Source organism: Heterodontus francisci, chromosome 9 (assembly GCF_036365525.1).
Source record: "Heterodontus francisci isolate sHetFra1 chromosome 9, sHetFra1.hap1, whole genome shotgun sequence".
NCBI lineage: Eukaryota > Metazoa > Chordata > Chondrichthyes > Heterodontiformes > Heterodontidae > Heterodontus > Heterodontus francisci.
In genome coordinates this window covers 96,514,466-96,527,466 of record NC_090379.1, presented here as the reverse complement: position 1 = coordinate 96,527,466, position 13,001 = coordinate 96,514,466, and the positions used below count along the sequence as shown (strand labels likewise).

At 43.2% G+C, this 13,001-nt stretch overlaps 1 protein-coding gene across 5 annotated transcripts in view; it reads right to left on the bottom strand.

Moving 5' to 3' along the window:
* Nucleotides 1–13,001, bottom strand: part of pcnx1 (pecanex 1) — a 303,868-nt gene that overhangs the window by 178,835 nt on the left and 112,032 nt on the right. For all 5 annotated transcript variants that reach the window (XM_068039551.1, XM_068039549.1, XM_068039550.1 and 2 more), the window contains exon 3: nt 10,571–10,676. In XM_068039551.1, the coding sequence (XP_067895652.1) occupies nt 10,571–10,676 (106 nt within the window). The remainder of the gene's footprint in view (nt 1–10,570; nt 10,677–13,001) is intronic.

The window sequence follows — 13,001 nt, the reverse complement described above, 5'->3', positions numbered from 1 at the left end:
CTTTCAAAGTCAATGTGTCGGGATGGCCTTGAATGTCATGCTAATGAAAGCAATCTTAGATAATTCAATCACAAGAGCAAGCCATTGTTTTGGGTACAGGCTCATTAGACATGTGTCTCCTTGGAATGTGTAAGGTGCTCAACTGTAAATTGCGGTGGCCATCTTGACTGCCAGCTTCTTTTTTAAAGTTAACTGTCAGATTTAGTTCCATTAAAAGTTTAATGTAAGCTTCCAACTGATGAATTCTTCTCATAATAAAGGATTAGTCTTCTTTATTACTTGCTGTACCTGCATACCAACTTTTTGTAACTCCTGCACTGGAACACCTATATCCCTCTACACCTCGGAATTCTGCAGTCGTTCTCCATTTAAGTCGTACTCCGATTTTTTATTCTTCCTGACAAAGTGAACAACTTCATATTATCCCACATTATACTCCATCTGTCAGATTTTTGCCCACTTACTCAACCTATCTACAATCGGCCTGCAACCTCATGTCCTCTTCACAACATATTTTCCTACCTATCTATGTGTCAACTTCAAAAGTAGCTACCATACCATTGCTCCCCTCATCTAAGTCAATGATATAAATTGTAAAAAGTTGAGGTCCCAGCATAGACCCCTGCGGGACTCCACTCGTCACATCCTGCCAATCAGAAAAGGACCCATTTATGCATACTCTGTTTTCTCTGCCAGCCAGCCAGCCATTCTTCTATCCATGCTAATATGTTGCTCCCTACACCATGAGCTCCTACTTTGTGCAATAACCTTTTATATGGCACCTTGTCAAATGCCTTCTGGAAATCTAAGTACAGTACCTCAACAGGCTCCCCTTTATACATGGCACATGTTACTCCTTCAAAGAACTCCAATAAATTGGTTAAACATGATTTTCATTTGACAAAACCATGCTGACTATTCCCGATTACCTTGAGTTTTCCTAAGTGCCCAGGTATAACCTCCTTAATGATTGATTCTAACACCTTCCCCATGACAGACGTCAAGCTAACTGGCCTATTGTTACCCGTTTTCTGCCACACCCCGTTCTTGAATAGAGGGGTTATATTTGCTACTTTCTAGTCTGATGGAACCTTTCTAGAATAAAATTACAAATAAAGGATATTGGCCCTGGTGCTAAAATTTTGATAAGACAGATGCAAGGTTTATTTTTGGGAGCCACACCTGCAAGTGGCTCTGACAATGCATAGTTGCTTTATTCATTGCTCTTTTGATACGTGTTACTAAAACAATACCCCACTTAGCTAGGAACAGGAATGTAGCAATCATGTTTAATGAAATATACAATTCAGCTTACCAAGTGTTAAGATAGCAGATATTTTAAAGCAGCTAAGTATTTAATATCTATATGATAGCAAGTAAGGGATGAATAGCAGAATTGTTTAAAGTCCCTTTTGTGTTTAGGGCCTGCATGGTGTTACAACCGTACATACACAAACAGTAAATCATACAAACATATCGTCCTGGATTTTGCAGTTGTAACAATGGCAAAACTATCCGCGTTCACTGACATTACAACTGTGAAACTGTCAGCAACTTCTGGCATCTGCACATGCGCAGTTAGATGCAAAAATCCAGAACTTGCTGTCGGTGATGCCCTGCTTCTCCACAGGTTGTGGTGTTCAAATCATCAAGTCCCACTATGGAAATCTTAAGAACACACTTGCACTGACATGAACTTCCACTTTTTATGCTCTAATCTCATTGTAAAAACCTACAAAACGTACACCTTGCTGAATGAGGTGTAGCTGAGTTTTAATAGCACACAGATCCATAACCTGTGGCCTTGAACAACTAATTTTATATTTGTGCAATGGCAAATTTCTTCAGTATGATAAAAATTCTATAGGTTTTCAATATAATGATTTTTTAACATGTATAATATTTCAGCTTGCATCTTAATCCCATGTATATATGCCAGTCTTTATTGTACTCTCTGTAAAATGATTAAAAAGTGAAGGATAACCAGTGCATTTTACTTCCTGGTTTGCTGTCTCTGAGAATTCTTCAATGTGATTGGCTGCTTGACCTGCTTGATGACATCTTTGTTGCTGGATGCCAAAAATCCCCTAATATTGGTGAGAGATTCAAATTAACTTCAGAAAGTGGGAAAATCCACGCCACAGAGATCGCAAGATCTGTGTGGGGAACATTCTTCCAGATCGGCGGCAATCACTTTTCCACTGACCGCAAAATATGGGCCACATAACCAAAACATCTGATGTCTTGCCACGCCTCCTTGATTTATTCTTGACCACAAAAAAACTACCCATAACACAATGTCACAGGCAACTAATTTAACAGGATCACTTTTTGCTGTCCTAATAGAGTGCTGTTGAATAATTTAATCTGTATCGCTTTTGACAGTTTTTAAAGTTGAATGTTGCAAAGGCATCTAAAGAGGAAAATGTGAAATCTCATTATGTGTCACCCTCACAGAGGGAACAGTGATGAAATATGAAATGAACTGGGGGAATTATGAAATAAAAGTGAACTGTTGAACTAAGCTACAAGAAGATGGACATTTTGTTACCTGGCAACATGGAGCGAGAGGTCAGGTGACTCCCCTCCTGTACTGCCAAACAACATGTTTGCCTGTTGAAGACAGGACCAATATTAACATCTGGAATCGCCTTGAGGAGACACACTGACATGTAAAACAGCCAATTCCATGCTAACAGCTCCTATAATGAAAAATTGGGCTAGCAAAGGCTTTTGCAGATTGACTTTGAAACCAAGCCCCAGAAAATGTGTTAAATAACAGCTATTTATCAAAATGGACCAGATTCAGACACCATTATGTAACAGTGGTCCCCACATTCTGGGACATTGAAGGAGTGACGGAAAGGAGTGACGGAAAGGAGTGACGGAAAGGAGTGACGGAAAGGAGTGACGGAAAGGAGTGACGGAAAGGAGTGACGGAAAGGAGTGACGGAAAGGAGTGACGGAAAGGAGTGACGGAAAGGAGTGACGGAAAGGAGTGACGGAAAGGAGTGACGGAAAGGAGTGACGGAAAGGAGTGACGGAAAGGAGTGACGGAAAGGAGTGACGGAAAGGAGTGACGGAAAGGAGTGACGGAAAGGAGTGACGGAAAGGAGTGACGGAAAGGAGTGACGGAAAGGAGTGACGGAAAGGAAAGGAGTGACGGAAAGGAAAGGAGTGACGGAAAGGAAAGGAGTGACGGAAAGGAAAGGAGTGACGGAAAGGAAAGGAGTGACGGAAAGGAAAGGAGTGACGGAAAGGAAAGGAGTGACGGAAAGGAAAGGAGTGACGGAAAGGAAAGGAGTGACGGAAAGGAAAGGAGTGACGGAAAGGAAAGGAGTGACGGAAAGGAAAGGAGTGACGGAAAGGAAAGGAGTGACGGAAAGGAAAGGAGTGACGGAAAGGAAAGGAGTGACGGAAAGGAAAGGAGTGACGGAAAGGAAAGGAGTGACGGAAAGGAAAGGAGTGACGGAAAGGAAAGGAGTGACGGAAAGGAAAGGAGTGACGGAAAGGAAAGGAGTGACGGAAAGGAAAGGAGTGACGGAAAGGAAAGGAGTGACGGAAAGGAAAGGAGTGACGGAAAGGAAAGGAGTGACGGAAAGGAAAGGAGTGACGGAAAGGAAAGGAGTGACGGAAAGGAAAGGAGTGACGGAAAGGAAAGGAGTGACGGAAAGGAAAGGAGTGACGGAAAGGAAAGGAGTGACGGAAAGGAAAGGAGTGACGGAAAGGAAAGGAGTGACGGAAAGGAAAGGAGTGACGGAAAGGAAAGGAGTGACGGAAAGGAAAGGAGTGACGGAAAGGAAAGGAGTGACGGAAAGGAAAGGAGTGACGGAAAGGAAAGGAGTGACGGAAAGGAAAGGAGTGACGGAAAGGAAAGGAGTGACGGAAAGGAAAGGAGTGACGGAAAGGAAAGGAGTGACGGAAAGGAAAGGAGTGACGGAAAGGAAAGGAGTGACGGAACGGAAAGGAAAGGAGTGACGGAACGGAAAGGAAAGGAGTGACGGAACGGAAAGGAAAGGAGTGACGGAACGGAAAGGAAAGGAGTGACGGAACGGAAAGGAAAGGAGTGACGGAACGGAAAGGAAAGGAGTGACGGAACGGAAAGGAAAGGAGTGACGGAACGGAAAGGAAAGGAGTGACGGAACGGAAAGGAAAGGAGTGACGGAACGGAAAGGAAAGGAGTGACGGAACGGAAAGGAAAGGAGTGACGGAACGGAAAGGAAAGGAGTGACGGAACGGAAAGGAAAGGAGTGACGGAACGGAAAGGAAAGGAGTGACGGAACGGAAAGGAAAGGAGTGACGGAACGGAAAGGAAAGGAGTGACGGAACGGAAAGGAAAGGAGTGACGGAACGGAAAGGAAAGGAGTGACGGAACGGAAAGGAAAGGAGTGACGGAACGGAAAGGAAAGGAGTGACGGAACGGAAAGGAAAGGAGTGACGGAACGGAAAGGAAAGGAGTGACGGAACGGAAAGGAAAGGAGTGACGGAACGGAAAGGAAAGGAGTGACGGAAAGGAAAGGAAAGGAGTGACGGAAAGGAAAGGAAAGGAGTGACGGAAAGGAAAGGAAAGGAGTGACGGAAAGGAAAGGAAAGGAGTGACGGAAAGGAAAGGAAAGGAGTGACGGAAAGGAAAGGAAAGGAGTGACGGAAAGGAAAGGAAAGGAGTGACGGAAAGGAAAGGAAAGGAGTGACGGAAAGGAAAGGAAAGGAGTGACGGAAAGGAAAGGAAAGGAGTGACGGAAAGGAAAGGAAAGGAGTGACGGAAAGGAAAGGAAAGGAGTGACGGAAAGGAAAGGAAAGGAGTGACGGAAAGGAAAGGAAAGGAGTGACGGAAAGGAAAGGAAAGGAGTGACGGAAAGGAAAGGAAAGGAGTGACGGAAAGGAAAGGAAAGGAGTGACGGAAAGGAAAGGAAAGGGGTGACGGAAAGGAAAGGGGTGACGGAAAGGAAAGGGGTGACGGAAAGGAAAGGGGTGACGGAAAGGAAAGGGGTGACGGAAAGGAAAGGGGTGACGGAAAGGAAAGGGGTGACGGAAAGGAAAGGGGTGACGGAAAGGAAAGGGGTGACGGAAAGGAAAGGGGTGACGGAAAGGAAAGGGGTGACGGGAAGGGGTGACGGGAAGGGGTGACGGGAAGGGGTGACGGGAAGGGGTGACGGGAAGGGGTGACGGGAAGGGGTGACGGGAAGGGGTGACGGGAAGGGGTGACGGGAAGGGTGACGGGAAGGGGTGACGGGAAGGGGTGACGGGAAGGGGTGACGGGAAGGAGTGACGGGAAGGAGTGACGGGAAGGAGTGACGGGAAGGAGTGACGGGAAGGAGTGACGGGAAGGAGTGACGGGAAGGGAAGGGAAGGAGTGACGGGAAGGGAAGGGAAGGAGTGACGGGAAGGGAAGGGAAGGGAAGGAAGGAAGGGAGAGTGAAATCAAATCCAGCCAGACAAGCTGTGAGATCAATCCAGCTAAGCAAGGAGTCTTTCCAGCGCCATCTTCAAACTACTGAGAAGAGAACTGGTGAGGTGACCTTGAAAACTTCCCATCTGAGAAAGTGAACCAGGACTTTCACCACCAACTTCGGACTGCGTTTGAACCAAATAAGTCTGCAACACTTCATCAACTGCAAGACAAGGAACATTCAGGCCTGCAATGATGTTAAATTCCTCCCAGAAAACCCAGAAGGTTTCAAAGTGAACTCCTTTTACAACAATCGGACTCTAATTGCATGCTACCCTCTACTCTCTACCTTTTCTTGTTTGTGTGCATGTGTGTAAATATGCGAGTGGGTGAGGTTGCGAACATTTGTGGGTAGTACTTTCATAAACAGTTACCTTTCTTTTTAAACACAGGAAAAAACCTGTTGTTTGTCTGTTTATTTACCCCTTAAAATACTCAGGGACTAGAACACTAACTATTTTTTAAAAAAATTATCTGTGGTCAGTTGAAAGGTGAAAAGTGGAAGTCACCCACACCATTTCCCACCTATCTGTAATATTATGGCATAATTACGTGTTGCTGTAATGTAAATTTTATTATGTACCAAGAGCTGATACAAGTTCTATATATCTGCTGAGTTCATTTCTCATGTCATCTTTGTTCCTTCGGCTTGTACTTCAACATAACTGCCAACATTTCTACACCCCATTCATGTGGGAGAGCCCCAAAATGCATGGCATATTATCGCTTCTGTTCATGCACTGAAGCATCACTCTTGTGTGGTGATATGAAAAACATTATAGGGCGATTTAAGGATGATTTAGCAGGTCTAACAGTACGAACAAAGGCCAAAACACCAACTGTCCGTGCAAAATGTGGTTAACCACACCCAATTATCTCTGTTCTATTAATGATATAAGGTTTTTGCTTCCTCTATTCTCCCTCAAACACCCAAGACTTGATCGCTCTCTGTGTCAAGAAGTTCTTCACATTAGCTGCAAAGTTCTTTTTACCAAAATGTAACCTATACCTCTTTGTTCTAGTATACTGGCAAACCCTGAAGTAATGTTCTTTACTAACGTTGTTTAATGTCTTGTATATGTCTAAAAGGTCTTTTTGCAGTCATGTCCTTGCCCGAAACGTAATTCTGTGACATGGGGGATTAACTTCATGGCTCATCACTGCACTGACTGCACAGTTTGAATGTTTCCCTTATGCACTGGTGCCAAAACGGAACACAGTATTTAAGGTGAGGTCTGGTCTTTGCACTTCAGTTTTAGCATGACTTCATTGAACATGCTCAACTGATGTAACATAAAATGATTTGCTATGTTAACTAACTTGTACAAAACACAGGATAAATGAATATATGGTTAAGAACACAACTAGAGATTACAAGGATCAATGGAAGCATAAATGATTGATAGAGCACTATGATTTCAGTTCTGGTGAACTGTAGAAACATTATCTGTAGAATACAGCTGGAAGGATCATAGTAGCCATCTCATTCCATTATTTTCTGCTATCGCAGGTAGTATTTCACATTTGAAGCCTCAGCAACATTGTAAAGCAACAACTCATTCTAATGTTGTAACTTTTATGTTTATCTCTTGTCAACTGCAAGTTAGTCTGATCTTCTTTCAAATTCAGGTTAAAAAACACGGAAATCAGCTCCAGGCAAATGCCTGTTTTCTCCAATCAAAACCAAAACAGAATGTTCATTAGAAAGCGATTGATTTAAATCAGTAAAGCAATTTTGGCAAGGTCAAAAAAAAATTCTTTTCGGTAAATACCTAAAAACTGTATTCACAAAATCTAAGGCTAACTGAAGTTGAACAAGCATCAGGAGTGACATCATCAATGCTTCTACACTGATGGTGGTGCGAAAGGGGATAAGCAGTTCTGTGCATCGCCTAACAACTGCAGTGCCCCAACACTGATGTGTCTTAATATTCTCAGGTTTAACACTAATTTTTGAAACATTCGAACAGGAGGAAGCCATTTAGTATTTATAATGCTGCTCCAGTTGAGTTTCTGGTTAATGGTAACCCCCAGGATGTTGATAGCGGGGAATTCAGTGATGGTAATGTCATTGAATGTCAAGGGGAGATGGTTAGATTCTCTCTTGTTGGAGATGGTCATTGCCTGGCACTTGAATGGCGCAAATGTTATTTGCCACTTATCAGCCCAAGCCTAAATGTTGCCCAGGTCTTGCTGCATATTCACATGGACTGCTTCAGTATATGAGGAGTTGCAAATGGTATTGAACATTGTGTGATCATCCCCACTTCAGACCTTATGGTGGAAGGTAGGTCATGGATGAAGCAGCTGAAGATGGTTGGATCTAGGATACTACCCTGAGGAACTCCTGCAGCGCTGTCCTGGGACTGAGATGATTGACCTCCAACAACCACAACCATCTTCCTTTGTGCTAGGTATGACTCCAACCAGTGGAGAATTTTCCCCCGATTCCCACTGACTTCAATTTTGCTAGAGCTGCTTGATGGCAGAATCATTTAAGTGCTGCCTTGATGTCAAGGGCAGTCACTTCACCTCACCTCTCGAGTTCAGCTCTTTCGTTCACATTTGGACCAAGGCTGAAATTAGGTCAGGAGCTGAGTGGCCCTGGTGGAACCCGAAGCATCAGTGAGCAGGTTATTGCTGGATAAGTGTCACTTGATAGCACCGTCAACAACACCTTCCGTCACTTTGCTGATGATCGAGAGGATGCTGATGGGGTGGTAAATAGCCGGATTAGATTTATCCTGCGTTTTGTGAACAGACATACCTACGCAATGTTCCATATTGTCGGGTAGATGACAGTGCTGTAGCTGTACTGGTACAGCTTGGCTAGGGATGCGGTTAGTTCTGGAGCACAAGTCTTATGTATTATTGCCGGGATGTTGTCAGGGTCCATTGTCTTTGCAGTATCCAGCATCTTCAGCCGTTTCTTGATATCACGTGAAGTGACTTGAACTGGCTGAAGTCTGGCATCTGTAATGCTGGGGACCTCAGCGGGAGGTTATCAATCTCAGATTTAAAATTAATAATTTACTCAGCATCAACTGCTGTTTTTGGAAGTAAGTTCCAAACTTCTAACATTCTGTGTGTGAAGAAGTGCTTTCATAATTTCACTTCTGAATGATCTGGCGCTAATTCTTAAGACTATGCCCCCAGTCAGAGATTCACCAATCAGTGAAAGTAGTTTTTCTCTATATACCTTTCTAATTCCATTAATATCTTGAAAACTTCAAACAATTCACCCCTTCACTTCCTAAATTCCAGGGAATACAATCCTAGTTTTTTTTTAAATCTCTCCTACCAGCTTAACCGTTGGAGTCCAGGTATCATTCTAGTAAATATACACAGCATTTCCTCTAAAGACAATACATCCTTCCTAAGATGTGGTGCCCAGAACTGCTCATAGTACTCCAGGTGTGGTCTAAGCAGGGTGTGGTATAGCTGAAGCCTGCCTTCTACCGCTTTGTATTATAGCCCTCTAGATATAAAGGCCAGCATTCGATTTGCCTTCTGGATTATTTTCTGTACTATCCATGACATTTTAATGATCTATGTAAATGGAACCCCAAGTCTCTTTGGGCTTCCACAGTTTCTAGTTTTTCACCATTTTGAAGTACTTTGTTCTATCTGTTTTAGGTCCAAAGTGGATGACCTCACATTGGCCTACACAGCGGCACAGTGGCGCAGTGGTTAGCACTGCTGCCTCACAGCTCCAGGGACCCGGGTTCGATTCTGGGTACTGCCTGTGTGGAGTTTGCAAGTTCTCCCTGTGTCTGCGTGGGTTTTCTCCGGGTGCTCCAGTTTCCTCCCACAAGCCAAAAGACTTGCAGGTAGGTAAATTGGCCATTATAAATTGTCACTAGTATAGGTAGGTGGTAGGGAAATATAGGGACAGGTGGGGATGTTTGGTAGGAATATGGGATTAGTGTAGGATTAGTATAAATGGGTGGTTGATGGTCGGCACAGACTCGGTGGGCCGAAGGGCCTGTTTCAGTGCTGTATCTCTAATCTAAAACTGAAATCCATTTGCCACAGTTTTGCCCATTTGCTTAGTCTATTAATATCTCTGCAATTTTATATTTCTATCTATAATGCTTACAATGCTGCCTAACTTTGTGTCACCAGAAAACTTGAATATGTGGCTTTCTCTCCCATCGCCTAAGTTGTTAATAAATACGGTGAATAGTTGAAGCTCCAACACAGATCCTTGCAGGTCACCACTAGTCACATCCTGTCAATTAACAGTACCTGCACATTATCCCGACTGTTTCCTGCTGCTCGGCTAATTTCCTAACCAATTTGCTGTCAACTCCCTGAACGTCAACTCTAGCTAACATACTTTTTTCAGGAGGGTAATCATCTAGAACATGTTCATAGCCATCCCTCAATTTTGATCTTAAAGCTGTTGTGTTCAGGTAGTTTTCAACATGCAACTGGAGAACTACAAAACACGTACCACAAAAGATGACAACCTAACAATTTTCCAGATTCAATACATAATTATGTTGACTGTTATCAGGATGCGTTGATGCGCAGTATTAACATTGTAATTAAAATGTTAATTTATTAAAGACACTTTGTCTCATTTTAACACAGTAGTTGTCTTGACTCTAGGGACAAGTAAACTGATTTAGTGGATGCATGGTTTCCAGACCTTGTTTATATGTGGAGAATCTAATTTAATCTCGAATACCATCAAGAGAAAAAAATTATAATCCAAGAGCAAATTACTCTATTTTTGCTTGATCCTGATTTTTCCCTACTTTGCCAAATATGCCATTTTTGAGTCTAGACTCAGTGATACTCTGATGACACACCTTAACTTAAATGCTGTACTTAGTAAATTTGTGAAAAGCAATTTTGAAAGTTGTTTGAAAAGTGAAACGAGGAAAATGCTAAGCACAAGTGTTTCTAATTCCTTTGATTTGAAATTTAAAGTTGTGTTTTTGGTATGTAGCTCCTTTATTTTGCAGGACTAAATCCTTTTCAGCAAAAGTTCTGATTGTTGGCAACAAAACTGCTGTTTTGATATCTGACTACAAAAACTTGGAATCTAAGCAAAAAAGAAATAACACTTTTAAGCAGCAGTCACTGCCCGCAGCAACAATGCGTTAAAAGTACCTGGTGGTTGCTGTCCAAACCAGCGTAGGAATTACGTGAACTGCAGCCAACTGGAGGAGTAGCTTCTCGTACAAACTCAGTCATCTCTATTCCACCTCCTGGATCACTGTAAATTAAATACAAGCAACTGAGAAATCTGAAAACAACTAAAGAGAAATTATGTCAATAATGCTCTTGTCAAGTCATGTTTTGATGAAAACTTGTCTACATGACTGCAACGTATACTTTGCAAAATTATAGTTCACTTTGGTATCCTGCCAATATTTATCCTTCAGCCAACGTCATTAAAACAGATTGTCAGGTCATTATCACAATGCTGCTTGTGGGACCTTGCTACGCACAAATTGCTGACTATGTTTCCTACATTACAGCAACAGCAACTGCACTTCAAGAGTTCTTCATTGGCTGGAAAGTACTTTGGGATGTTGTCCGGTGATGTAAGAGACTAGATAAAAGCAAGTTTGTACTTTGTTCCATCCTTCCTTTATTTCTATCCATCAAAAAAACCACTCTTGACTTCTCTGTCCTTGCTAATTACCACCCCACCTCCAACCTCCCTTTACACTCCAAATTCCTTAAACATGTTGTCACCTCCCAAATCTGTGCCCGGCTTTTTTGCAATTCCATGTTTGAATTCCTCCAATCCCATTTCCAGTCCCGCAACAGTACTCAAACAGCCCTAACAGAATTGTAATACAGTAGTACGAGATGGTGAGGAGACCACTTGGCCCTTCAAGTCTGCATCAGTTCCTACAAAGAGCAATCTAGTTAGTCCCATTCCCCTACTCTTTCCCCATATCCATGCAACTTCAAGTATTGAACCAATTCCCTTTTGAAAGTTACGATTAAATCTAGTTCCACTAGCCTATCAGGCAGTGCATTCCAAATCCAACCCACCCTTTACATAAAAAAGGTCTTTCCTCATGTCGCCTCTAGTTCTTCTGCCAATCACCTTAAATCTGTGCCCTATGTTATTGATCCTTAAGCCATTGGAAATAGTTACTCTTTATTTACTCTATCTAAAGCCTTTATGATTTTAACCATCTATTATCAAAGTCACAAGTAAGAGTATGTTTCTGTAACCATCGAAAACTCGCCCTCCATCCTTCTCAACGTGCCTGTAGCCTTTAATACAGTTGACAACGCCATCCTCCGATGCTTCTCTTTCGTCGTTCAGCTGGGTGAGACTTTCCTCACCTGATTTCATTCTCATCTATCCCATCATAGCCAGAGAATCACCTGCAATGGCTTCTCTTCCCATTCTCACATTGTTAACTCTCAAGTCCACTGAAGATCTATCTTTGGCCCCCTTCTATTCCTCATTTACATGCTGCCACTCAGTGACATCATCCAAAAACATGTCAGGTTCCACATGTATGCCGACAATAACCAGCACTACCTCACAACCTATGTCTTGAACCCTCCACTGTCTTTGATTTGCCACACTGCTTCTTCAACATCCAATACTTGATGAGAGGAAATTTCCTCCAACCAAATATTGGGAACACTTGTCATTGTTCCCTACCACAGCCTTTGTTCTCCGGCCACAGCCTCCATTCCTCTCCAGGGCAACTGTCTGAGGCTGAACCAAACTGTTCACAACCTTGGGCGGCACAGTGGTTAGCACCAACGACCCGGGTTCTGTTCTGGGTACTGCCTGTGCGGAGTTTGCAAGTTCTCCCTGTGACGGCGTGGGTTTCCTCCGGGTGCCTCCCACACGCCAAAGACTTGTGGGTTGATAGGTATATTGACCATTGTAAAAATTGCCCCAGGTGGTAGGAGAATTGAGGGAAGGTGGGGATGTGAGAGAGAAAAATTGGATTAATGTAGGATTAGTATAAATGGGTGGTTGATGGTCGGACTCAGTGGGCCGAAGGGCCTGTTTCGGTGCTGTATCTCTCTATGACTCTATACATGACCCTGAGGTGAGCTTTCATCGACGTATTCACTCCAACACGAAGACTGCATGCTACCACCTCGGTAATATCACCTTGCTCCACCTTTACCTAAGCTCATCTGCTGCTGAAACCATCATCCATACGTTCATTACCACTAGACTCAACTATTTGAATGCGCTCCTGGCCAGCTTCCCATCTTTGACCATATATAAACTTAAGCTCATCCATACCTCTGCTGTTTGTATTCTAACTTGCACCAAGTCCCATTCACACTTAGCCCGAGCTCACTGATTCACACTGGCTCCCATTCCAGCAACACCTCAATTTTAACATGTTCATCCTTGTTTTCAAATCCCTCCACAGCCTCACCCCTCCCTACTTGTGTAATCTCTCCAAACCTTCTAACACTCAGAAGTCTCCACGCTCCTTCAATTCTGAATCTTTGCGCACTCCCAATTTTCAGCATCCCACCGTTGGCAACCATATCTTCAGCTGCCAAGGCCCTACACTCTAGAATTCCCTCCATAAACCTC